Here is a 27,970-nt window from a genome sequence, read left to right as displayed (position 1 = left end):
AGGGCCTAACCTCTCCTATCCATTCAAATTCGTGGTCTTTATAAAAGGTTCTTTGGTTCAGTTTGAACCTTACTACACTCAAGCAGATTCATAATTCTCAAATGAAAAAGGGAAGACGAGATGTTTCAAAAAAAGTCGCCTGACCAAGTAGACAATTTGAAAATAAGAAATGACAACGTGTGTTGACACGTTTTTCGGCGTTATAAGGAACGCCTTTTTCAACGCAAAAGAAATGAGTTTATGGATGAAAAGACATTCGAAAAACGTATGTCCTTTGTCGGATGCCTTTCATCCATAAACTGTTTTTTTTTTTTTTTTTTTTTTGATTTGCAAAAGGCGTTCTTTGTTACGCCAAAACACGTGTCTGCAGTAATCTGCAATTCGTGCTATTTGACGTTATTATTTCTTATTTTACTTTTCATTCACAAGGGTATTTCGTTCAAAAACGTTCCTTTTTTCTTTTTCTTTCTTTTTTTTTTGTAAAAATTAAAAAACACACGTGTTTAGTAGTTTTAAATAAGGGACATATCCTGAAAATTTCAGCAAAATAAAAAAAGTCAACTATCCAGCCTGCCTCATCCTTAAAAAAAAACGACTCTTAAACATAGAAATTTAGCCCTGGGGGTTCCCTGATCCTATTTCGTCCCTTTTCCGTTGAAAGATATATTCTAAAATTGGATTCTAGAAATTCCATTTCGTGACAGTTCCGGGAGAAAGGTCGTTTAATATTGCGCTTTTTGGAGCTTCAGTTTTGAAAAATTATCGTAGGAAAGTCACTACACCCATTCTTTTCCTTAAGTATGTATAAAATGTCTCAAATCGCGTCTTTAAGACTTTTGTAAAATGCCTGGGCGATGGGCGAAGGCCTCAAAACTCCTCCTCGTAACATCACTAAAGGTAGTCAAAAAAATGCCTTTTTGAAACTTCGATTCCGATAAGATTTCGAGAGGGTGATTCGAACTGTATTGCCATCAAAGCTGGCCTACACTTTTGTTTTAGAACTTAACTACGTAAAAATTACCGGTGTGGGGCCCCTCCTTTATATCCGTCCCCAGACACTTTTTATTTCAACCGTAATGTGACGCGCAAAAAACACCGAGCTTACTTTTTTATTTTTGATGAAAAACTTCTGAACGATTAGTGCTGTGGAGTTCTGAGTTCCGAACTTTTTAGTCACTGAAATTGATAGAATAAAAAAAAAAAAAAAAAAAAAAAACATGGACCCGGAAAATTCATTTTCCCCACCAGTTATTTTTTAATTAATTTTTTTAAATGTCCGATTCTTCAAACAAGGCGTGGTCTTTATTGAGTCATAAATGATGCACTATTGCGCATCTTTCTACCACATTTCCACGTTATGATAATCAAGAAGCGAATTAAAATTGCGTTCTACGCCAACGCCTCAGGAGGCGTTGTCTACGCTTGCTATCAACCCTATCGTTGCCAATACACGTGAGTAAAGATGCGAATTAAATATTTTGCACTGTGAATGGCAACACTGAATGGCATTTCATCATTTGTGATGTCATCAGCAGAAGCGTAGACAATAAAAACGCACTGATTTAAGTATTTTTTTAAAAATATTAAACTTAAAGAAATTAGTTGAAAAATGATCAGATCCTATGTTTTTAAGCATGCTCTTTCAGAGAAAAGTACTTTTAAAATTTTGGAAACGACCCCATTGCATTAAAAAAAATAGTCAAGTCAAACAAGAACACCATCAATTCGTGCAAAAGATAAGGTGAATGAGCGCCATTAATGGTCACAGTAGAAAAAATCGGAACAAAATTTCAACAAGGTTATTGAACTGCTCTTTCTATATATTTATGGAGTTTTATTAATCTGCCGAGTTTTGAAACGCCTGATTTGGATTGCAAAACTGTTTTTAAAAAAATGTATTAAACTAAAAAGTGAAAAAAATCGTATTTGATGTCTTTTCATCCATTTTAACGTTGAGAAAAGGCATTTTCGGCGGCTTGTGACGCCGAAACATGCGTGCAGTAATCTGCAAGTTTTTTGCAATGGAACGTTACTTTCAATTTTACTTGAGTTAGTGTGTTTTGTTTGTTGTAACCTCACCACATCTCACACATCTAAAGTTGCAGAAATTTGTTTCAAAAACAAAATTCTTAGTGCTCGTTCTTCCACTCATCTTTTCAAAAGACTTCAAATATCTTGGGCAACGTGAAACTGCAGAAACGATTCCCTTTTCCTCACTTCATGAAAAATAACTGAGAGGAAATTATTCCTTTTCCGATTAAAAGCGAGTGGAATACGAAAACGCCTGTTTCGACGACCGGCCTATCGGTTTGTGACCTTGAAAGTGACTTCTGACGAGAGACTCGGGGAAATTTATGTGGAAAAAGCACTGACCTCCACACACTCACACAGAAAGATTGCTTATGAAGAGGAAGTTCCTGTACTTTTTCGGTGTGCAGGAACGTTCACTTAAAATTCAAAAGCTCTGAGGAAACCTGGCGCTAAAGACTAAATCAATTTGCAATTTTTAAAAGGCGATCACTATTATTAATTTTTGTTTCCCAATCAAAGGTTTTAATTTTGATTTGAATTTTCATTAATGAAACTGAATCATGAAACTTGATATCTGATGAGGCTAAAAAAGACATAACTGAAAAAAGTTCTATTTCTGGTGTTAAACAAAAACCAGTTTTGCAGAGAATGAGTGCAGATGCTAGAACGATGCTAATTAAAGCGGTTAGTTAATTTTGTCAGAACAACAATGTCTAATAACTGATGTAACCCATTGACCACAAAGAAAGAAAAGGATTCTTTCAGAAATCGACCTGAGTGATCAGTTTTAGTGGCTTACAATTGATTTTTTATTTCCTTCAAATAAAATATTATTGAAAAATTGTGTTATTCAGAACTACAGCAGCCTTTTATCAAATACTTTGAATCAGGTCCGTAATTTTAGCAATCAGTTAGAGGTGAATTCCCCCCCCCCCCAATTTTAAAAACATTTAACATTGCATGCACTGTGTATGTACCCCCCCCCCCCCCCCGAAAAAAAAAGTTTGAAATTATGAGCCCGTTTAAAGTAACAATTTAAAAGTAATATAATTTGCTCTTTTCCCTTTTCATAAAGGAATCATTAACATTAAAGTTTGAGAACGATAATTTGAAGTATTAATTACACAATGCTTGTTTGACTCGGTCAATTTACTCCTGCACTTTTCTTTGGCTATTTATTGGAATGACTTTCATGCACTTCTTTACACTATCATCAAATAATCCTGATATAAATAATAGCCAATGATCGAGTAACCTGCGAGTTTCAACAATGAAACTCGCACCACGGCTTGATAATTTGATAATATGTTTTGGTAATGTTTAACACATGCAGGAAAAGTTTTTATTGTGATGACGCTGAACTCAATCCAATTTTTTTACTGTTTTATTGGGAGGCAGGGCCATGCTTAGGGGGTGGCAAACTGTGCGGACCGCACTGTGCCAATAAAATATTTTGAAGTTAAATGGGCCTCTAAAATATTGTGAAAAAATATCTTCTTTCTAATGGTACCAACGAAAGAAGATGCAATGAAACGAACTTGAGCTATAGCGCAAAAAGCATTAAAAATAAGTTATTTTTCATGTGAACGATTTTGACAGCTACTTAGGATGCCAATATCATTTAGAAAATCAATATTTATGCTCTGCAACTATAACCCATTAAAAGCACGTATATTGACGATAGAATTACAAAGTAAGAGCTTTTGAATCATTTTTGTTCAGAATTTGACATTCTAAAATCCAGGAAAAAGTTTCCCCAGTGTTTTTTTCTTACAACTTTGCATGCGTGCTACACAAAAGTTAATGAACTCAAATTCATAAAACTAGTAGAATGTGTTGGCAACCGAAAGTACTTTGAGCTCCTAAAATTTCAGGCTTCCAGTGTGATAAAATTTCCCGTAATCTGAACTTAAGCATAGCAATTTGTTACAACAGACAGAATTTAAAATTCGTTTTTATATCTTTATTAGCAAAAATACCCGGCGTTGCCTGGGTCAGTAATAATTATGAGAAAAAATCGTTACTTGCTTTTGTTTTCTGTTTTAAGTGAAAAAATTTAAAACACATCTTTTTGACGTGATTAAGAATACAGTTTCTCCTTACCCATAAAACTAAAATAGCAATAAGTATAAGGAACAAAATAGTATTGATTTAGAAACGAAAGCACTATATTTAAGCATATACAAATTTCCAAAACATGAAATTAATCTTCTCATGTTTAAAAAAGATTAATCTGTTGATACTTTTTTTTTTAACATGGAGTCTAAAACCTTCTCTGTATGGCTAATGAAGTATGAAGTGATTAAAAAAAAGTAGCTGCGCTCGTAATCCCCTTATACTTGCTTTAGTTATTTTGGGAAATTTCAATCATTGTGGGCTCTTGGTGCGATTTTACCGAATTTGCTTGAATCGTTTTGGGATACCTTTAATGATGCTCCCCCCTTCTTTCCTTACTTTGTAAAACGATATGATGTTAATTTTCGTTGAGATATTATCGCCAGGTGCTGAGATACTTTTGGTCACCATAAAATGGCTCTAAAAAGTTTTATCTGAAATGTTTCCAAAATAAGTAGTAAAATTTGGCGATTGTTTGACATTGTGCAAAAAGGAAAGTTAATAGAAGTTTTTGTGCTGTTTATGGATTTGCCTAATTTAGTTGCTGGATTATTTAACACAGTAAAAAAAGTTTTTTTAAGATTTTTTGATTGGCGATATTTTGTTTACATGGTGAAAGCTGAGAAACATTATGACGTAGTCTTCGGCTTCAAAAACAGCGACGTTGAAAAAAACTGCCAAATGCATCAGCTACGGAAATCTTTCTGCAAAAATTTTGGCGATCTGCTGATTGATTGGATAATGAGTAAGTGTTCAATCAGCATAAATAATAATAAAAACTATTAATTACATTAAAGTTCCATTTAAATGGAAAATGATCAGCCAAATCATGTATTATTTGCCAATCTTGTGCAAAAATCTTACTTCAAGGTTTGACTTGAGAAAAACCTTGAACAGTCACGAAAAGCAAAGATAGTCAACAATACAACAATTGCCGCTATCGGCAGGGAGTTGAGATGATACACTAAATACTGTATTGAGTTGAGGAAAGCCTTCGAACATGGAACTAAAAAGCTCATAACTCGTTTTTTATTCTACTTAGAAATCTGGAACAGGTGCCATCTTCAGCAGAAAAATCAGAGCTTTTGATGGACATATAATGCTAATATGCGCAAGTATTTTTTCATCCCTATATTAGAAAATGTATACGAAAATTGTATTTTATTGCTCCCCTAAGGGGATTTTACCCCCCATAACGGGACGAAAACTACCCTATGTGTTATTCTGATGCATAAGCTATATTATTGTAAAGTTTCATGAAAATCCGTTCAGTAGTTTTTGCGTTAAAGAATAACAAACATCCATACATCCATACAGACAAACTTTTGCATATATAATAGTAGTAAGCTTCGAAAGAACACGATAGAAGAAAAAACTTATTTTGAAAGAAAAAAAAATCTGTTCTTTCTAATGGTACAGTAAAACCACTCCTAACGGACACCCCTCTAACCCCTCTATTGCGGACAAAAAAATTGTCCTGTTAGTGTCTGCATTTTAGGATTTTACTGTATTAATGAAAAGAAGATGCGGGGTGACACACTTGAGCTATAACGCTTTAAAAATAAGCTATTTTTCACTTGAACGGCTTTGATATCCACTTTGGATGACAATATATTTTAGAAAATAGATATTTTAGCTCTTAAACTGTAACCCATTTAAAACAAGTATTTTCACAATGTAATCATGAAGTACGAGCCTTTGAATTATTTTTGTTCAGATTTTATGACAACTTAAAATTCAGGAAAAAATTTCCCCGCCACGCTTTTTCACGAGTTTACTCGTATTCTATAAAAAATATGAGCTCAAATTTTCAAAAATAGTTGAATCTTTTAACAGCTAATTGTATTTAAACGCCAAAAATTTCAGGCTCCCAGTGTGATAAACTTTTCTGTAAACTTATTCTAAACTTGACAGTTTGGCACAAAAAGCTGATCCGCCATTTTTGGATCACATTTTTCGGAGATCATAGATCCTCAGGATTTGGATATAGAAAGCTGAAGATGTGCATAGGTTTGTTTCAAAGGTATCTCTACACCTCTATAAAATTTCATTCTTTTTCCAAACGTTTTTCTGAAGTTAGATTTCAATTTTGTATTTCATACCACCCTCCCCCAGGGCTGAAAACAACTCAATTTGGATACAGGGCCGGATTTAGGGGAGTGCAGGCGGGGCTACTGCCCTGGGGCCTCCACAACAAGGGGACCCCCACAATAAAATTTTTACAAAATATTCTAACTTTCAAGGATCCAAAATATTGGATATACACATATATATCAAAATATTCGGATATATATCAAAGTATCGGATAGTTTCGAAAATATGTTCTTTTCGAATCCTGATTAAGGGCCTCCACTCCTTTGTTGCCCCGGGGCCTCCACACTTCCAAATCCGGCTCTGTTTGGATATCAATCTTCATTTCACCAATTAAATCTTTTTTGGATTCCAAAAATTTTTTTTAACAACCATATTTTTTGTCATATTTTTTCACATTAATTTTGTAATTACTTATAAAAATCTTGAACTAACTTATACAGCTGGGTGACACACTACAGCGGGTTATGTTTTGGGCGAGAATAAATAAATAACAAAAATGATTATTTATCGACTATTCAGACAAATTTCACACTTGGCTGCTAAAACTCGAATAACACCCTAGCTGGTAAGACTCATTTCAGGGGAATGAAGAAATGAAAAAACGATCAACTATGAATGCTACCTACTGGAGGTTAGGGTTAATCCACAGGAGCTAGGGTTTCAATTTCAACTATCAAAATATCGCTAAACAGGCAATGGCTTCGTTCAAATGTAGAAGCAGTTTTCACCCATTATATCTTGATGGGCGACTTTCTAGTAAAAAAGTAGTGAAGTACAGTCACATGAACCATTTGACTTGTTTTTAATTTTATTTTTAATTTTTTAACATCTCCCCCCCCCCCCTCTCCCAATTTGTTTATTTAGTGTTTGTGGATACAAAAAATAAGCATTAAATACAATGAATCTTACATTTTCCTTGAATAGTTATATTCCATTCAGAAATTTATTTTAACTTTCTACGCCTTTATTAAGTTCTTCATTTTAATTGTTTAAACCTCCTGAACTCGTATAGTGAGCAAAATACTCACACCAAAAATTAAAGAAGTATGTCTGGTGCTCTATGTTATACATGATTACAGGGGTACCCACTTAGGGGTTATGACTTAGACTGCAGCATTAAAATTTTTAGGCGGGGGGGGGGGGGGTGTTTTGAGGGGCATTTTTCACTTTTTTGGGGAGGGGGCTTTGCAGTATTTAGGGAGGTGCTCCCTTACTCTTAGGGGGGTGGCCACCCCTGGATGCTTGGTTTGTTAATGCTTTTTTTTTTTAATCACATATGAATGGAAATTTTCTACTACACATTTGCAAGAAAATTGTGAATTTTAATGCATTTAAAGAAAGTTCTAGTTGTACTAGTTGGGGTTGGCATGGTATTTACCTGTTTTTACCATCGTTTTTACCGCCCTTGGAAAAACTTGTTTTCCCCATGGTTTTCACTATCTTGGAGGGGAAAAAAATATTCATGGTATGTTTTTTATTTTTTCTGTCATTTCTTGGCACATGGTTTTTGTTTTTAAAGTAAATTATGGTTAAAACTGTTCATGTTTAAGGTTGTAAACGTGGACAGTTCCCATTTGCGCCACAATAAGGTTGTGATCTACATTGATGTAATACACATGCAGCACAAATTAATTATTTTATCTCAAATTAATATTTACTTACTGACAAACTTTGAAAATTTAATGGAACTATCGATTTGATTTTTTAATAGCACAAAACTTGTCCCATGCCCTTCCCAAATAATTTTGAAAAGAAAAAAATATACATCTGAAATTCATGCGATAGCCGTCATCTTATTACTTGCCCACTGGCCCAATGATTATTTTCTAGTATGCAATAAATATATTTATACAAAATAACAGATGATTATAAACTACAATATGTGTTGAAGCTTATTGGTTAAAATAATAAATCACTGCCTGCCAGCAAATGAACAAGGGCTAATAGAATTTACTAGGATTTTATCACAGTTTTTACCACGGTTTTTAACGGTGAAAACGTAGTTTTTCCCATGTCCTGGTAAAAACCAGTTTTTCACAGTAAAAACCCAACCCTGGTACTAGTGCTAGTACCAATGTATTGGTAATTTCAGTTTGGTAAGTAACTTGTGTTGGTGCATATGTGTTGGAAATTTTTCTTAGGGAAATAGTAAAGCATTTTAATTTGAAATAAAGTGTCCACTAATGTTAGTGATCATACATGTTAGTCATGCTATTGTTTCCTTTTCAGAACCTTCCACCGAGAGCTCCCACTACCTCTCCTCCCTCTCAGCAACACTCCTCAGGGGCCAACTCCTCTGGGGGCTCCTCTCATGCTTCCGATCAGCTGAGCAAAACAAACTTGTACATACGCGGCCTCACCCAAAACACGACGGATAAGGATCTGTTCAATCTCTGCTCACCGTAAGTTTTTTACTTTGTATCCTTTTTCGTACTCGAAATCACAGAAAACTCCCAATTATCCACCAACATGTCAAGATCCAAAGCGGGCCCTTTGTCGGTTTGGTCACCGGGCCCGCCTCCCCCCATAAAAAAACTAGCCAAATTTATATTACTCTTATTCAGAGTCAGGCTCCTCGTTTCCGCTTTTGTGTAGTCTGTCTCGGCATTGTTGACATTCTTTCTTGGACGAGTCCACTTCAAAACCAGTTGAAAACATGATAAGTGAGGGTTGCTTTATTTTCAAGCATGGGCAAAACAAGTTTTTTTTTCTGGAGTGTCAATGTTTTTTTTTCAGTAAAAAATAAATTTCAACTGAAAATTGGGGCCAAACTGCATGTGAACTAGCACAATGCTTGATGGTTTTGACTTATCCACCAAGTGCCAACAATACAATAGAATTGTTGATGAGTCAATAACTTTGTTTAAGCTAATGGCGTTTTCTGAGCATCAGTAGTGGATATTACTGGTAGCAAATACTTTTCCGCGTCCTAAGTAATGATTTTTTCTATTTTATTTTATCATAGCTGCCAAGTGCTCCGTTTTTCCCGGAGTTTCTCCGATTTTTATTGCATACTCCAAAAATCCGATTTATTCCAAAAAAAACTCCGTTTTTTGACTTTGCTTGTACACTTTTCGATTTCTGAGGAAAAAGAAGAAATTTCCCTATCCTGGAAGGTAGGAATTATGCACAAACTCAACAAAAGATGAGGCAATTGTATGCCCTGGAAACATTGTTTTTTCATTAAGCATTTCAGCTACGTGCAAAACGTAGCCGCCATGTTTGGTCATTCAGAAGATGGAAGTAGACGATGCTTATGCTTTCGTTTTCAAAGACAAAGCAGAATTGGGGGTTTCTTTTAACTGCAAACTAATGAAAATCAGCAAAATGTGCTGCAAAATGTTTTTTTTTTTTGGTTATTTTAAATAATTTTATTGAGAAATGAAAACAAGTATACTATTTAAAATTTCATCTTATCCCTATTGCTTTGGACACGAATGTGCTAAAGATTCTCAATTAAATTGTAGTTTCATGGGGATTTTTTATTTTCAAATTATTTTCATGCAACAAATTCAAAATTTTATATCTGAATTTTTGACTTAGTCGCCATATTTGGTCATTTGCGAGATTTAAGTACACATAACTCTTAAAGTGGCCAAGTTTTCAAAATCGGAATTAGATGTTTATTGCAATGCAAACTATTGAAAATAATGCGAAATGGGCTTCTTCTTTTTTTTTTTTTCCCGGAAAATTCTTAATTTTTTTTTCTTGAAAAATGAAAAAAAATTTTCTTCAGAATATTATGTTATCCTGATTGGTTTGGATGCTAATATGCTAAAAACTGTCTATTTCATCTAAATTTTAGTTTTTTTAAGGATTATTAATTATTTATAATTACTTTTAATGCAACAAATTCAAAAATCTATCATCTTAAATTTTTTGCATTGTTGCCATGTTTGGTCATTTGCAACATGGAAGTAGACAAGACTATTAATAGCCTAAGTTTCCGAAAACAGAATTGGTTGTTTGTCTCAATGCAAACTATTAAAAATAACAAAAGGCAAAAAGTTATGTTTTTTTTTTTTTTCAATTATTTTTTTGAAAGAGAAATTTTATCTGTATTTGATCCTTATTGCCTCGGAGGATTTGTTATAAGCTGAAACCATTTCATCTAAAATGAAGGTTCCTGCTGACTTCTCATTTGTTTATTTATTTTTTTAATAAATCAGAAATCTATTTTAACTTGAATTTTCCATGTACAAAAAAGTATTGAATGACTCTATTTTAAAATGTGTGAAGTCCTATTCATCTATATATTTTTTTCATGAAAGTTGTAAAAACTGCCCCATCTCCCTCCAGTTTGTGGTTCAAAACTTGGTGACAGTTGTGGCCACTAAGTTTTTGGAGTCTAGTGGCCACTGGCCAGTTAGAAGACTTCCAAGTCTTGACCTTTCCTATGAAGTTGCTTTACTTCCAAGTATAAGAAGTAATCGTGTTTTTTTTTTTTTTTAAAATCTTCAATATGTTCTTATGCAATGCATTTTCAATACATGTAGGATATGTATAAAGGAATATTTTAAAAAAAGAGTTGCAGTTTTATTAAATCAAAAAGTAATCATGTTTTTTTTTTTTTTAATTTTCAATATGTACTTACGTAATGATGCTTTTTTAATGTAAAATATTTTTATTTTAAACTTGGTTGTAGTTTTGTTGAAAATCTAACATGAAAATTCAGAAACGCATTGTAATGGTGCTTAGAACTTATAGAAGCTTACGGTACAGAAGAAAGGTTTAGCACAGGCCACGATTTGGTGCTCCTATTTTAACCCTCATTGCTCCTATTTTTTCCCTGAAGTGCTCCTATTTTTTTTATCTTGAGGTTGGCAGCTATGTTTTATGTATTTATTTATTACTTTTTTTTTGTGGCACCCTTTTCTAAATAGAGTTAAGGAATTACTAGGCCAGAGGGAAATATTAAAACACTGCTGTTAACTTATTTCTTTTAAATCAGTCATAAAGCCTGCCTAGCTTATTGTGTGTTGTACGAACAAGGTTTACAACAGCAGTCATCAAAATTTTAACAAACAGTGATATTAAGTGATTTTTATGCAGATATGCTCTTAAAGAACATTTATTTGCTTTATCCTACACAGTAACTGCTCCATGACATAATCAAGGCAATTTGCTTATAATTTCTCATTTAGTTTTCAATAATTTTGTGTTATGGCTTTGTGGTTTTTCAACAAAACTACCAATCATTAAATCTGCCCTTTCACAAAATTACATTTTGTAAAATCATTTCCTTCACAATGTTTTTGTATAAAAATATAAGTAACTTTAAGCTCAAATAACTTCCCTGAAAATGAAATGTTTAAAAACCCTCCAATATAAAAAATACCCTCCCTACTAAAATTTTTCTATGCATTTTTCTCCATGGAGGCCTTTCAGCCAGATCGGCTTTGCATAGAATTGGGATAACTAAAAAGGATCTTTATAATGTATCAGATTTTTTTTCTTAAATTGCTGATCCGAAAGCTAAAACCTGGATCCATCTCTAGTGTGAGTAGTAATATTTTTTTTCATCAGAACATAAGCTCCAGGAAAAGGAGGTGGGGGAGAGATGCTTTTTCAAGTTACTTTGGTTGCTTTTTTTTTAATTGAGATGAATTGCAACATCTTTATATGGAAGTAAGAGAAGACATTTCTGAAAATTTTAAAAGAACTTGTTTAATTTCATTTTCTGGAAGAAGACTTGAAAAATTAAAGTATTGCACCTATGCCTGCAAAAACAATGTAATCAAGATTCAATTTTTATTTTTGCATGTTTTTCTTCTTAGATATGGACCTATCATTTCTACAAAAGCAATATTAGACAAACAGACAAATAAATGCAAAGGTGAGAAGTTTTGTTATTAAAACTAATCGTAAAGTATTATGTATACTAATTAAACCATGTTTCATGTAATTTCCTTAAAAGTTGTTTGTTTTAATTCATTTGCTTCAAATAAAATGATTTTAATTGGTCGGAATTATCATATGAAGCTCTATTTTATTTATTTCTTGTTATGAAACTTTTATGATAGTTATTTAGTGTTAGTATACATTGAAATTGGATGTAGCTATAAATGAGAGTTGTATTTCATGTTTAACTCACCTTAGACATAATATATGTGACACCCTACAGTATTATATATAATTTTTAGTTGAAAAATCTATGTTTTTAAATCTATTCCTTGGATAAGTTTAAAGATTTTGTTCATGTCTGCCGAAGACTTTGTAATTCTTCACTTTCCACATTATCTGTATCAGGTGGTCTTATTTTTCTCTGGAGTTTTTTTTTTTTTTTTTTGAAAGATGGATTTGCTTTTTTTTTTTCTTTCAAAGATGGATTTCTTATTGAAGATTCTTTAAAACTGGCATTATTGTTCATTGTTTTTGTTTATGTATTCTTCTTATTTTACTCTACGTTACTATCTAGAGATAATGTTAACCAAGCTACTTTATAATGTGCCCCTTTTTTTCAGTCAATACCCTCTTTCCTTTTCATTTTTGATTGGTCTCTAGTAGCTGCCAAAGTTGCATTTATGCTGAAAGCTCTAAATTCATAAATAATATAGATATTGTGAGCAATAACATTTCTGAAAGCTTTAATTTCTAAAACTTCGTTTTAAAATTTGTAAAGCAAGTCACCATAGCAAAATTCCCCTGTACCTAAGAAGTTATCTCTTTCGAGATTAAGTTCTCTAAATTAGTTGTTTACATTGTATCCCAAACAAGAAATAGTTGATCTGTACAGTTATTCTTTTAACTGGGCATGTGTAAAAGGCTGTTAAACTTATTTATTGGTTATAATTTAAACATTCTTTGTGTGAATGGATACTTGAAATGTAAGGCATTTCTGTATTCTGTCAAAAGCACGGGGATCAATATGCTGGAAATTCTCTCTCACTTTTTTTTTATCATTTATATCTTAATCATTTTTCAGCATTTGATACTTGTATTTTTGTTTCAATGTAATGTGTGTGTATATGTTCTGTTAGTTTGTTAAATGTTTGAATTATTCCCATGTTTTTCGCAGGTTATGGCTTTGTAGATTTTGAATCTCCTGTGGCCGCCGAGGCAGCTGTCAAAGCTCTATCAACTCAAGGGGTGCAGGCCCAAATGGCTAAAGTATGTTACTTGCGGGTAATTCATGAGTGTTGCCACTCTCTTTCTTTCTGTTGTTGCTTCACTTTTCTTTTTCCTGTGCCTTCTTGTTCTATTGTGAAAGTGCTTTAAAAATGTTCTAAACCAGAGAACTGTAAAAACATTTTCCCATTGTGAACATTTAATGAACTGACATTCTGCTCGCTTATTGATTTTTTGATATATAATGCCATAATTATCACAAGACTTGTTGAAGAGAGTGTTTTACTCTGCACAGATAAAATTTGTCTGTGCTTTTCAAATAAGTTTTTGAGGAATAGGATGTAGGATATCCTGTATTAAGAGTGATGGTTTTAACTGAAAGTTCCTAAAATATATATATGAGAGAACAGTAAAGATATTGCATTAGCACAGCACAAAAAGTCTTGATTGGAAAGAGTTCATAAGTGAGAATCCTCTCTTTTTTCTTCTCCTCAAAATATATATACTTGTAAAATTTTGATTAACTTTTTTGTGATAAAACAATTCACTTGTAAAAGAATCTTGACAAGTTTAGTTTTAAAATGCAACAAGAATGAAACTTAATTTAGAAAGTGGTGATTACATATCTTTCGTTTTTAATAAAACAATCATGAAACTTTAATTTCTAACATGGTTTTTGTCATATGATTTGACATCTAGTAATGAGCCTGACCTTAGCTGCTGCCCTCAACATCAACTAATTGAATTTGAGTTTTTGTTCATATAACAACCTCAACTGAAATTACTCTCCTACAATATTAAGAACACGGTAATCTCACGAATGATGTTATAACAAGTGTTTCATTATAATTCCACTCCATTCAAGTTTTTTTTATTGAAACTTGTGCCTTAGAGAGAGCAAGGATTTCTTAAACTGTGGCATATGTTTGGGGACTTACTGTGTGCAAACACTCATCATTTGTCAGCATGCAATCATAATGAAAGCTATCTGTGCAAGTTTTCTCAAGGAAATTCAGAAGTTTTAGAAAATGATAAAGGGTTCAATAAGCTCCCCTAATGTTATTGAGTGAATGTTCCCTGTTTGCTTTCATGAGAGTACATAACTTGCTTTCCCTTGTTCTTTGTCTCTTCATGATGATGCTTTTGCTTATGACACTTTTTCTTGTGGGCTCAATCATTTTCTTGTGCATTCTGGTTAATTTGCTGGAAAAAAAAACAGCTCGAAAAGTGTTCAACTAACTTTAAAAGGTAACTTAAATTGTTTTCAAGCCACCTTTTCTTTTGGCCAATCCCCCCCCCCCCCCACACACACACAAACCCAAAAATAGGTTTTCTCAAACTTTTTTTTCCTATTACAGCATTTAAGTACATGTGAATCAATGCTATTATCAATATTTTAACTAATGACATTGCCAATCGTTCAATTAGAATATTGTGACATGAAACTTAATTTTAAAAACATATGTATTGAGCAAGCAAGAAATGTTCTAAAATATTATTGTTATTCACTATCGAAACTCTCTTTTTTCGCTTAGAAAAGAAGGTGTGCTGTCGATTAACTGCATTTTTTCCTGGTATAAACAAAACTCATTTCTTTCTTTCTTTATTTTTTGAATAGTTCTCTATTGAAAACTTATCCTCCTTTTCAAAGTTCCTTAGACCTTGACACTTGATGATCTCTCCCGCACTGTTGTCTAGATTTGTCTTTGGTTTTATTTGATTGTAAAAGAGAAGAACGATTGCATCTTTAAATGATAATGTTTATGGTTGTTTAATGTGAATTTATTTTGAAGTAAGCTGACCTGAATGCAATTTTTCAAACATTTGCAGTGAATGTATTTTTTAATGGTTCAAAAAAGAAAATATTCCAAAAAAAAAAAGATATTGGAGGACAGTCCTACATCTCTTTGTTCCTGTGTGTTAAAATAAAAATTGTCTATTGTTCAGTATAACAGTGCGAAAGATTTTACATATTCATATTGTCATTCTCCACACACAAAAGGTTGAAACCTTTAGAAAATATTTTTCAATTATTTGTAACAATATTGGTGACTTGTATGAGATAATATATCATTTGTTTGATTTTCTACCAGCAAGTACATGCTCAACGTTGAATTTCTTTCCTTATTGCCTTCTTTTTTTAATTACTTGTTCATTTGCTTTGTTGCTATTATTATTGTTATTGTCTAACACATCTTCAATGTAACCCTTCTCATAAAGCTCCAGTAAAAAGGATTCTTTGTTGAAATAAATTCAGAAATAATATTCACATCCAATAAGGCAAAAATTGAAATAGTCAGATATTACACTGCCAAAATAAATGGAGCTGTAAAAAACTTTGTCATTGCATTTCGATTGCTGTATAAGCCCTAGAAAAGCTCACACTTTTCTGTGTAATCGTCACTTATATTTTTCAATAGCTTTTAACTTTCAAGCAAATACAACAATGTCATTTAAAAAGAGTACTTCTGTCTGTGCTAAGGGAAAATTGTCTTAAAAAATTATTTTGCAAGTAGACCTTTAAAAAGTATTACAGTGGACTCTCTCTCTATCTGAACACTCCCTAATGTCAACACTCAGATATTTTGAACATACTTAGATTGTCCCAGCAAATATCTATGGACTTTACATAGACTGACCTCTCTGTACTCTGAACACTCTATAATATGAATACCCCAGTATTATGAACGCTATTTTTAACCTCCTTCAATTACTACCTCTCTATATACTGAACATGTTTACAATCGTTACTCGGAATTCCTATAAATCAAATTGGTAAGCCTGAAATACATGAAAATTTTATTACAATGATTGAAGGGCATTAAGTGGAAGGTGAAGAGAGGAAGGGAGAAAAAAAAACCTGGATATTACTGCATCACATTCAATCATTCAGATGAGCAATATGAGCCTGAAGTTTCTGCCATTGAACTACATTTCAGGAACTAAACCATTGAATTAAGTTGTATTCAAAACCTTTAAAGTAATCTTACCTTCAAGCAAAATGAGGCTGGGAAATACACACTGCAAAAACAGATTAAAAATTACTTTTTTTTTCTCTCCAGGTATTGTCCAGGTAGAACCTCTATTATCCAAGCTAATTAGGACCGCTAGTGACTCAGATGTCAAAAATCTCGGTTAAACTTTGCATAACACTTACCAGTATTGCAAATTTTTTAAATGAATGAACTAAAAACACAATAGAATTTTTTCAAAATATGAAAATGAACACAAAAAATAATGCTTTACAGTTAAAACACTAAAATAAAAAAATAACATGTATTAAATTTTAAAAATAATTGTCATTTCTTACAATGCCCAGTTAAATATTAAAAGATGCATTTAAAAAACACTAATTCCCATAAAATATTCTTATTTTTAAATTGAAAATAGATTATATTTAGTAAAATTTACATTATTTAAAAAAAAAAAACTTTACTAAAGGCTCGATTAACAGAAACCTTAGTTAATCAAGCTTCTACTGTATTGTAATATTTTGTTGTTGAATTTTGTGTGAAACTTTTTAAATTAAAAAGGAAAGAAAGAAATGCAAGGTTTTAGGTCCTACTGAATTGAATTAGACATTGCACTTGCACTAGCCACCAATCCAAAATTTAGCAGCTCTGTCTCAGCAACTGGTATATATACTTGGCAAAGTACTCAGCAAAGTCCACCAAAGCAATAGATTACATGTACACATGCATTATCCAGTCTCTCTCTATAATGAAGACCCCCATAATCTGAACACTTTTCTTCAGTTCCATGAGTGTTCAGAATAGAGAGAGAGTGCTATATTTCAAATAATGAGTGGAACCTTTGGGGTTTTTTTTCATGAAACATTAAATCTTTTTTTTCCTCCTCCTTCCTTCAACATTGCTTTCCCTCTAAAAATGTGATGCAGTAAATTATTTACCCGCATGATTGATGATTAGTCTTTCTGTTGATGAGTTGCTATGTTTCGATTTTGTTTTCTTCAACTTGCATCCTGAAATGGGTTGTGTGTGCTCTTTCTAAGCAGCAACAAGAACAAGATCCAACGAACTTGTACTTGGCCAACCTGCCTCCCTTCATGACTGAACAAGAGCTGGAGGAAATGCTTTCACCCTACGGAACAGTCATTTCTACCCGCATCCTCAGGGATCCTGCCATGAATTCTAGGGGTGTTGGATTTGCCAGGTAAGTGCTCAGAAAAAAGAACTCATGAAGTTCAAGTTTAATTTTTTATCAAACACAGTTGAACTCTTAGTACGATCACGTTTAAATCGAAATCGCAGCTAAAACGAACATTTTGTTCCTTAAGTTAGGTTTTCTATCTAATTACATTGAAAATTTTGCTTATAGTAAGTACATTAAACTGAAAGAATCGGCTAAAACGAGTAAACATTTCTGACCTCTTTACTTAAAATGTTCAATGTTGAATACTGTAGTTTTTTTTTTTTTTAGAAATAATTCATCATTTTTGTTAGGTAAGTCCCATTGTGTATGGAGAACCTGCGGACATTTGAATTTACTCAGAGATAAAACTGTTCATCATTCATTGTGGATTACAACCTATACCGCGATTGTCGATTATCATCTACCCTTCTCGAAATTTTCTGAAAATGTTCAATTATGAGAAATAAGTGTTGTTTTTTTTTTCTGAACATACTAGCAGTTAAATTACCATGTGTGTATTAGTTTAATATTTTTTAAATATAGGTAAGCATTCCTTTGTTTCTTCTTAGTATCACTTATTTACAGTTGTTAGGAATAACAGCTAATACGAACAAATTCCTTGATTTTTGACGTTTCGTATCAACCGTATTTTAATGGTTTATAATGAGGCGAAGGATTGAAAATTCCAGAATTTTTTTTGAATGTAATTGAGTAGGGGAATACTATCAAAAGTTTAATCAAGCAATGTAAGGAGAGTAGGCCACAATTTTCTCTCTCTCTGTGTGTATGTGTGAGTAGTGAATTAAATGGGGCATACAAGAAGGAAAGGAAAGCTTACATTTAAAAATCACACATTTAAAGAAAAAAGTAAAAAAATCCTTTAAAAAAAATCTTATGGAAGTTAGGCTTATATTTAAACTAATTTCTTGTTAAAGCATTTATTCGAGTTCTTTAGACGGGAAAAAATAACAGAATTCTTGAAATTTTAAAATACTATTCAAAGATTTACTTTATTAAATTTCTAAATTATTCACCTCTGCTTTTCTTAGGATGGACACTCGAGATATGTGTGAAATGATAATCCAGCGATTTAATGGAAAGTTGCTAGCAGGTAAGTAACAAATTAATGGGTAGAAAAATCGTGAATTATTAAACGGAACGAAATAAAGTCACTGAATCATTGAAATTGTGCAGCTATTACATTTCAGTTAGGTTTTTCTGGTTTTGATTTTCATTGTGCCTTGTGGTATATCTAGGATATGGCAGGTAGGGTACTGTCCTTGTTGTGCCCTGTTAAGAGTCCAACATGATAAAAACACCTTTCTCTTGCACCTATAAGCATTGATTTTTGCAGCTGTATAATAAAATACTAACTTATTTTTAGTCATTCTAACAATCATCGGTAATATATTACAGTACTAATAGAGAATGAATCATAATATTAAGAGGCATACTTAGAAAGGCTGAAAAACAAAACTCAGTCTGAAGAGTACATAGTGTTTTACCCTTGTGTTAAAAGTTGAAGAACATTAATACAACATGAAAAATGCACAAATAATTGCTAAATACATGTTTAATACTTTGGAATAGTTTAATTTTTGATTTATCAATTTCTTCTCGATGACTATTTGATCATTTGGCACCAAGCCTTTTAGTAGCAAATGAAATAATTTTCCAGTAGATTTTTGAGTTCTACATGTGATTGCCACCAATGTTGGATGTTCGACGTCATGAACAGATCTCTCTGTGAGCTAAATGAGGTGGAGGTGTGCTTATAGGTAACAGGGTTGCAAACTCCCATGGAAAGTACAAAACTGCACCTACAACGAAAGTTCTCGACTCAGCTCAATAGACTAACTACTACTCTGTAAATAGCATCAGAAAAAACTTTTTCCCCTGTGAAGTAGAAAACTTTTTACTGTACCTTTAATTTGCTGTGTTGAAAATTTAATTTGATCCCTAAAGGACTAATTTTGACTCTATGATCTTCTTTCAATATGTAAATAACATCTTGTATCAGATGAATACATTAATAATTTTGTCAGTATACACGGATACAATAGTCAAATAATGTTGTTTGATCTCTCAAAAAAAAAAAAATCAATCCATTTCATTTGTGAAATGTAGAGGAGTCGCATCTCGAAGTGTCACATTAGAATTTTAACTCCTATTAGCATGACATAAGTAGCATCTAAAACATAATGCTGTGGTAAGAAGTGTCGAATTATGTAGTCTCCAAAATAATACAACATACTATCAACTTAAAGTTTCATGAGGAGTTTTTGCTGCTGAAGTAGACTACCAGTTGATATGAGTCCCATGCAATGCAAAATGTGACCTGGAGAAGCCTGATGAGTTAGGCACTTGGTGCAGGTGGCGAAAGTTTTCCAGTCCTCATTGAAAGTGAGGTGTTTGCGCAGCTCTTTAGTAATGTGAGCAAGGGGTTTTTTTTTTTCTTCCTTTCCTTTTGTTCAGTCAGAGTTATGTACAAAAATAGTAATTGTTTCTTATCGAATTCTTTTGTCATACTCTTGTACCTTCTCATCAGTGCTCTTTTTCAGGCTGTAAAGAATCACTATTAGTTAAATTTGCTGATGGAGGCAACAAAAGAAGAAATCAATTCAAAAACCAAGATCAAAGGTTATGGCATGAAAGATCTGAAGTAAGTTACTGAGAGCAACTATTATAATACTAACTAGGTGCTAGGGTGGCTGCTTCGAATTGAGAATATTAATCAAGTTACTATCAGTGATTTTTGCTTTAAGTTTTAATGCTTGTAAAGGTCATAAGCATACAAAAAAAAAAAAAAAAACTTCTGATTACTTTAAGATATTGTTAATATTTGATTGATTTTTACATAGCATATTTTTCTTTTAAAAAAGTTTAAGACTTAGTGTTTCTTTGTAAACATTTTCTTGATGAAACCTATATCTTCTCCAAAATTGCAATAATAGAGCGTTCATAATTTTAAATTATTAAATTGTATCATTGATTCATGGTATCTATATCTGCATGGTAGGTTTTTTTTTAGATTTATTTTTAAATTTAACATACACAAATATGTTACCATGCAGTTAGTAGAATTTATGAGACTTGATTTTCGTCTTTATTATCAAATCAGGATAAATTTTTACTTATTAAGGATTTCCAAAGTTGGCAACTGCCTTTACAATTAGTCAGATCATGTGACTAAAATATAGGGTTTGCGTAAAAGAGTGTCCTCGTTTTGAAATTTATATTTCATAAACTATTTTATACCTACCACTATAAATGATACATAAAAATGAAGATAAACATTCCAAGTTTTTTTTGAACGTACGTGATTACTTCAACGTGCACTGTAAATTTTTTTTTATAAGGTTTCGTGAAAAGCATTGTTTATACACCACCATTGCCTACAACATTGCAAGAAATGAAAGCTTGCATATGTGTAGCATTACGAAGAATTGTCAGTGAAACTCTCCAAAATGTATGGAATGAACTAGAATGCAGGTTAGATGCGTGTTGCTTTACAAAAGGCTCTCACATCGAACATTTGCGAATTAAAAGAAACTTGAAATGTTTATCTTTATTTTTATGTATCATTTGCAGTGCTAAGTGTAATAATTTATGAAATATAAATTTTTTGACATTCTTTTATGCTAACCCTGCATTTATCTGCTTAGCTGAAACTTCTAAATCCTCGTACCTAGACGCTATAAAGATTCTAAGAACTTCTACTACACAGAAAAAAAATTGGGAACAATTGAAGAAACATATAAGCTATTGTTTTAGAAATGTGCACCTTAGCTACCAGTAGACAATGGTTAAAAAAAAAAAAATCTGCATCCTCTTTTTTAAGACAGCTTTTGCTAGAGTGCTCTATTGATGATATTTTAAAAATATTTTGAATGACATATTATCTGTTACTTTAAAAAAAAAAAAAATTAAAGAACAAATTATTCAACAGGCTCTTCAGTTGTATGATCAGACTACTATTAATCAGAATGGGTAAGTAATTGTGCTTTATGGTTATTCTTATATTTTTATTATGAGTAGGCTTAGTTAGCGCTCATGCCAAAACATTTATTAATTTTCAAAAAATAAAACTAAAATTTTTGACTTCTGTTTGTAAGTTAATGAAAGAGTCCATTTTTCCTTGAAGTTGATGATTGACAAGATCTATTGAACCTGACAATAACATAAAACTCATACTTTGAATTGTAAAAAAAAATATGCTGACATCTTGTTACAATAAAATTAATGTCACTGTGAACTTCAATTTAGTTTTCTATAACGGTAATTTCTTTGTAATGGAATTCAACAATGTAATGGCAATTAAAATTGGAACTGAACATAGTTTTTTTTTTTTTAAACCAGGGTTTGTTTGTTTTTTTTTTTTTTTCACTATTTGTAAAAAAAAAACATATTTTAAGAAAACCATGAAGATTTTATCAATTAACTGTTAAGAAATGTTAAAAATTTATATTTTTACGTAATTTCTTTGTAATTAATTAAATTGTTAAAAGTAAAATCATTTTATTTCCTCATACGTAGAGATTTCTATTGGATAAAATTGTTTGAAAATCTTTAACTATTATAAAAATACAATAAGTAAATTGGCCTTGGTATAAATAATCAAAGAATTAATTTACTGTGACAGATCAGACATTATTAACTATTACAAATAACCAAGAATAAATTCTTGTAAATTAATTTCTATATAATCATAGCTATGTACGATAAATAAAAATACAAGTGAAGTTAAAATCATGTATTCTTAAAAATGGAAAATATTTTACAGTATCTACAAATGAATCACAAGTCTGATGTACATTGCATATTTTGTTTAAAGATTTATAAAAAAGCTACAAATCATGTAATTTATTTACCTAATGTATCAGTGATAACAATTATAGAAACAGGACAAGTAGGTTTTAGGAAAATCATTATGTTTTCCGTTATAGACATTATTTCTCCTGGTTTAATGCATTTAGGAATACATTTTTTTTAATCAAAGAAAAAAAATTTAATTAAAAGCCTCAGTATGAAAAATAGTTTAACAATAAAGACTGTCATAAAAATTAATGTTTATTGATTCTTCCACCATTCATACATGAGACTTCTTTTTTTATATTGGGATAAAAAAAAGTTCTTTGAAAAGTGAATTTTTTTTTTCAATAAGAGCACTGAGTAACTGAGTTACATGAATATTTTCTGTTTTCATAATTTTATGTACTTTATTTTCTTGCTTCGATCGCATAGTCTTTAGGGGATGCAAAAAGTGTGCAGGTATAAGCAGAATTTTATGCCTACTCAAAGTGTTCTTGGATTTCTTTAGTTATTTTTTTTTTCTCTTGTCATTTAACTATTCTGGCGTTAAAATTTATGTACACTATTCATCATCGTTTCAATGGTACATAATCTATCTCAATAAACCTTGAGTAATTAAGCAAATTAGGCAGTAAATGGTTGAAATATGCTTTTCGGACTGTTTTGAAACGCAAAAGACTGAAAAATAATAATAATTGAATGAATAAAAAAAGAGCTACTTGGATTTTTTCTCCATGTAATTTTAGAAAAACTTATTTGGTCTCCTTTATATATTTATGTACCTAATAGGAAAGCTGCATTGATTTAAAATAACAGAATTTTTTAGAAAATACCAAGCACTTTTCATAATGCACTCAAAAGGACAAAATAACTTTTCTGGGTCAGAAAGGACAATGAATTCCTGTAGATTTCGAAAATTCTAAGAAAATGACACCACAAACAAAGAAAAGTGCGGCTCAAGTCATGAAGAGAATTTATTATCATTATCTAGCTTTCAATCATAACTTTGAATGTTAAAACATGCATATTTTTCTTATTGGGAAAGTTTGGTTTGAAATGACTAGAACCGAACTTTTCTTCATTTGTGGTGTCATATTCTTGGAGTTTTCAAAAACTACAGGAATTCTTAAATTGTCCTTTCTGACCCAGAAAAGTTATTTTCACCTTTTGAGTGCATTATGAAAAGTGCTTGGTATTTTCTAGAAAAAATTTTACCCTCACGAAACTTCACCTTATTTTTCCTTAAAAATGCTCGGTAGCAAAAGGGGAAAAACCCATATACGTGTCTAAATGTTAAGCAGTTGGCACTAAAATTTAATCCTTGTTCCTCTCTAAGATTTATGCTTGCTAATTTCATACTTGCTTCAGAGAAGCCTTGATTCAAAATTTTCATTATGATTGCTTTTAACATTACTGTTGCAAGGAAACAAAATTTGTAACAATGTGTCTTATATTTAAACATTTAATAATGAAATTACATGAAATTTGCTGTTTTCCATCCTAACTAAAATAATAATTTTATTTTAGATTTTTAATTTTTCAGCGCAAAGTTGTACCTTAAGATTAAGCAAGTCATTTAGTGAAATCCCGAAGTCTCTGTGTGATCTAGTTGCAGAGATATAAGCAAAACCAGGCCTCAGATTTCTCCGTGACAATCGGGCCAAGTATGATAAAAGTGCTTAAAAAGAAGAAAAAACAAAAGAAAAACTATTTAGAATAATTTGCATTACCTTAAAAAATATAAGTTTCTAAATTTATTAAATCTGTAATTTATCTAAAAAGCTTTGCTAGTTAAATCAGTTTTTACTTTGCTAGTTTGCATCAATTAGATTTTACTCTTTGCAATGATATGTAAAAATCATGAAAACATTTAGGGAAAAACAGTGAAGTATTTCAAAAAATCCATTTTGGAAAAAAACCACATGGTTTAAACCAAACAACCCTGATTGGTATTTGCTGTGTATGTGATTTTTTCTGCATTTGTCTTTCCAAAACTATTTACATCAACATTTTCATCTTCTCAATCAACACTTAAATCTTTATTCATTTATTTACTTTTTTTTTACCTTTTGGGTCAATTCTTTTCAACATATTTTGTTCAACTTCGTGATAAAATGAAAGATTAATAGAAGATTGGACATTGGCCACCAGTTAATTTAAGATACTTTTTGCCGTTTCCTTATTTAGCAAAACTCGCCTTACTTCGAATTTTGGGCTATGCTTGTTACATGTTTATGAAAAATCCCAATGCTGGTATGAAACATTTGACAACTTGAGACTAAGTACTAAGAAAGTTTCCGTTTAGGTTTCAACCAAATTTCCAAAGTCTGCATGCACTTATGTAAAAATGAGTATGAAATTGCGTAGTTGTCATGATAATAGTGTAAAAATTTAATTTGAAATCTGTTCCTAAATCAAACAGTTCTAACTAATGTTTTATGCTCAATCCTGCACTTTAGGGTGGCTTCTCAGCTCGTGAGTCCCCTGGGTTCTTATCAGCGATCCTATTCCACGCCTGTATCCCCTTACCAATTGCAACCCGGCCCTGCTCATGCAACCCATCCTGCTGCTGCGCACACTGCTTGGTTGGCTACCCAAGGGCCCACCCAGTACATCGTGCAACCCACTCAGCTTCCCACGGTGAGTACAGTTTCTTTCTCCCTCTTTGATAAGATGCATTCTTTCTCTAGCGCTGTGAGGGCTCACATACTTGAATTTCATGCATAAATTGATATTTTTTGAAAAAATGTACTCTCAATTTTCGAAACTTAGACTTAGAAAATTTTAGCCAGAAGGCCTGTGATCTCAGAGCAGTGACCAAAGTAGAATTAAATGCTGTTATAGAAATGCACTGAAAAGCTATTTGATTTATTGACTCTAACTTTATGTAATACAGCATTAGTAGAATTTTCTTTTAATGAGAGCATGAAATACTCGCATTTTTGAATATGCAAAACAATGAAAGTAAACAGTTCAAGAATAAAGTATCTGTAATTCAGTTCTATGATTTCTATGTTTTATACTTTTGTGCAAAAACTTCTTAATGGATAGGCTACTCCACCAAAGGGTGAAATTGGTTAAGTTTGCTCCTCTTATGTAGTTTGGATTTAGTTCATTATGAGTCTAAAAGTAAGTTAATAAACCTAGTAAATTTAAACAAAGTATATTCCTTTAAAGTTGAAATAATATGAAGAACCACAGTAATTTTTTAAATATGATGATGGGTATTGAGACATAGACGACTGCTTTAGAAATTTTTATTTGTTTGAGATACCTTGCATCTGAAGCACATATAAATTTTTAAAACAGTCGTTCTGTGTCAGTGCTTAAAAATATTCTCAATGATGAAGTTGTAAAACCTCTCTTAAAATTTAATAATTCATGCATTTTTGAAAGAGATTACATGTTCATCTGACATCATCAACAACATGATCTTCAACGTGTTCTTTCAACATGTCAACATCATCAACAACGTGTCCATCTAAGTCAAAACGTGTTGTACAAGTTTTATTGCACTTTTATTTGTTGTATTCAGTAAGTTACCGCCCTATAGCCAGGGCTAAGGCAGAAATACATGAAATACACTGTCAGCTCAGTCAATTCTAGCCGTGGACTGCAGTTTCGTGCTTATTAGCACTCATCAGCCCAGCTTATGAAGGGGCTGAGCTGGAGGTGGAAAACCTCTTAAGGAATCCAAGAGTGCCAAACAAACTGATAGCTAATATAGAATTAGCTCTCTTCAAGTTGAACCAAACCATTGTTTCGGTCACTTGTTTTGTCAGTGCTAATTCTATATTAGCTACCAGTTTGTTTGGCACTCTTGGCTTTCTTGAGAGGTTTTCCAATTCCAGCTCAGTTACTTCCTAAGCCGGGCTGATGAGTGCTAATAAGCACGAAACTGCAGTCCTCGGCTGGAATTGACTGAGCTGGCAGTGTATTTCATGTACTTTTATTTGTTATTTTTAAATTTTAATTTCCTTAAAACTGCTTATCATTGCCAAGCTAAAAATACATTAAGGTAAGTTAAGGATGACCAAATGCAAAAGTATTGTATGCATATTTATGGTGAACATTGAAATGAGATGGAGGGCAAAAAAATTTATGAAACACTGCAAAGAAAACATTTTTAGAAACAGGTGTAGATTAATAGAAACTCTGCACATCTGATATTGTTGTTCCTCTCTCCTGACTATCTTGCTTATTTTGATTTGTGAAAAAGGATGAACAAATTTAAGGTGAAAGTTGTTTTAATGGAAAGATGTTTTAATTATTTCTTCTCTCCATAGATGATTCCCTCCTCCCTAGATCCTCTGCATTATGGACATATAATGCCTCAGATCACCGCCCATCTCTCTCAGCTGCAGCTTTCAGGGACTTCGGTAAGTTGCTCTTACCTAATTCACTTTAACCAGTAGCTTAAAAGTAGCTTAAAATTGCTTAGAGTTGAATGTAAGCTATGAGTAGTATTATTCAGTAAGTGCAAAAGCTTGTGGATTTTTTTTTTTTTTTTTGAGTCAGAAAAATATCCATACCAAGAAAACAAAAATCAAAGTCAAAATGTTTATCTAGAATTATCTGGAAACAAGTGAATGCTATGGTGATAAAAGAACGTTGGATAAAATGCAGAAAAATCAACTGCCAACTTTGCTACTTCTTCAAGATTTTGAAAATGCTCAACAGTTTACCGATGGTGCATGGAATGGAATGCGTGGAAATTTGTTGGAGCAATGTCAGGTGAATATGCCATGTGTGGTGAAATGTCCCATATTGATTATAACAGTTTTATTGGCAGCGGAAGCTGCGGGTTGCCTTAATTGATATGCTGAAGAATCGATTCATTATAGTTGGTAGCTTCTGGCATTTTTTCAAAAAAACATTTCTGGCCTGTTTTTGACAGTCCTTATTTAAAAGAGCTGATATCACAGTTAATTCTAGTTGCAATAGTTAATAAGGCATGCCTACTTCACATTAAGAACTTGAATAATGTGATAGTAACAAAAAATGGCGCTATGCTAAACCTTGCCACATCGAATTCAAAGATCAACAAACACTCAATGAAGGTTAGAAAAAACATTTAAATTTAGAACTTTTAGTGCAAAAGTATGTACTATGCACTTAAATAGCTTTATTCAAAAGTAGGGAGTATAAGTCCCATCAAAAGGGGGCATCAAAGCATCAAAATTCTAAGATAGTTCCTTGGCAGTAGTTCAGTGGCTACTCATTGCTTCTTCCCCATTCCTCGTAGGGAAAGTTGACAGGCTGTTACCATTCCAAATCAAACAATTTTCCACGCAACTGTTTGCTTACACAATTGAAGGAATCACATGGAATGGATAGTTGTATGCTTATTTTTTTCTTCTGTTAGGGTTTGATGTCCCAAATTAATTTTTCTTTTTAAATAATGTTGCAGCAAAAAAAGAAAACATTTGCTCAGAGATTGAGAAGTGAAGCTAATACCTCTTGCATTGTTTTGATAGTCTTCAGATTCAAAAGTGAATAATAACATTTATTTATAAAAGTTCTAGAAAGTTTTTCATGGGTGGAATCTTTCACTTTTAAAGTGAAAACCAGCAAGATGCATACTTTGCTAAATAGTAGAGTTTTAGTTCTTAATCCTTTCCAGCACAAGCCATTGATATTTTGGAAATATGATGAAAAATAACTATGAGTGGCTTTAATTTATCACCTAGACATAGAT

At 32.1% G+C, this 27,970-nt stretch overlaps 1 protein-coding gene across 1 annotated transcript in view; it reads left to right on the top strand.

Moving 5' to 3' along the window:
• LOC129221165 (RNA-binding motif, single-stranded-interacting protein 2-like) overlaps nt 1–27,970 on the top strand; it is a 144,132-nt gene that overhangs the window by 81,851 nt on the left and 34,311 nt on the right. The window contains exons 4-12 of the mRNA XM_054855615.1: nt 8,470–8,642; nt 12,018–12,076; nt 13,259–13,350; nt 17,324–17,481; nt 18,510–18,571; nt 20,022–20,122; nt 21,410–21,450; nt 24,732–24,912; nt 26,559–26,651. Of these exons, the coding sequence (XP_054711590.1) occupies nt 8,470–8,642; nt 12,018–12,076; nt 13,259–13,350; nt 17,324–17,481; nt 18,510–18,571; nt 20,022–20,122; nt 21,410–21,450; nt 24,732–24,912; nt 26,559–26,651 (960 nt within the window). The remainder of the gene's footprint in view (nt 1–8,469; nt 8,643–12,017; nt 12,077–13,258; nt 13,351–17,323; nt 17,482–18,509; nt 18,572–20,021; nt 20,123–21,409; nt 21,451–24,731; nt 24,913–26,558; nt 26,652–27,970) is intronic.

Source organism: Uloborus diversus, chromosome 4, assembly GCF_026930045.1.
Source record: "Uloborus diversus isolate 005 chromosome 4, Udiv.v.3.1, whole genome shotgun sequence".
Taxonomy (NCBI): domain Eukaryota; kingdom Metazoa; phylum Arthropoda; class Arachnida; order Araneae; family Uloboridae; genus Uloborus; species Uloborus diversus.
The sequence above is the reverse complement of the archived record's forward strand: the minus strand, read 5'-3'. Positions and strand labels throughout refer to the sequence as shown.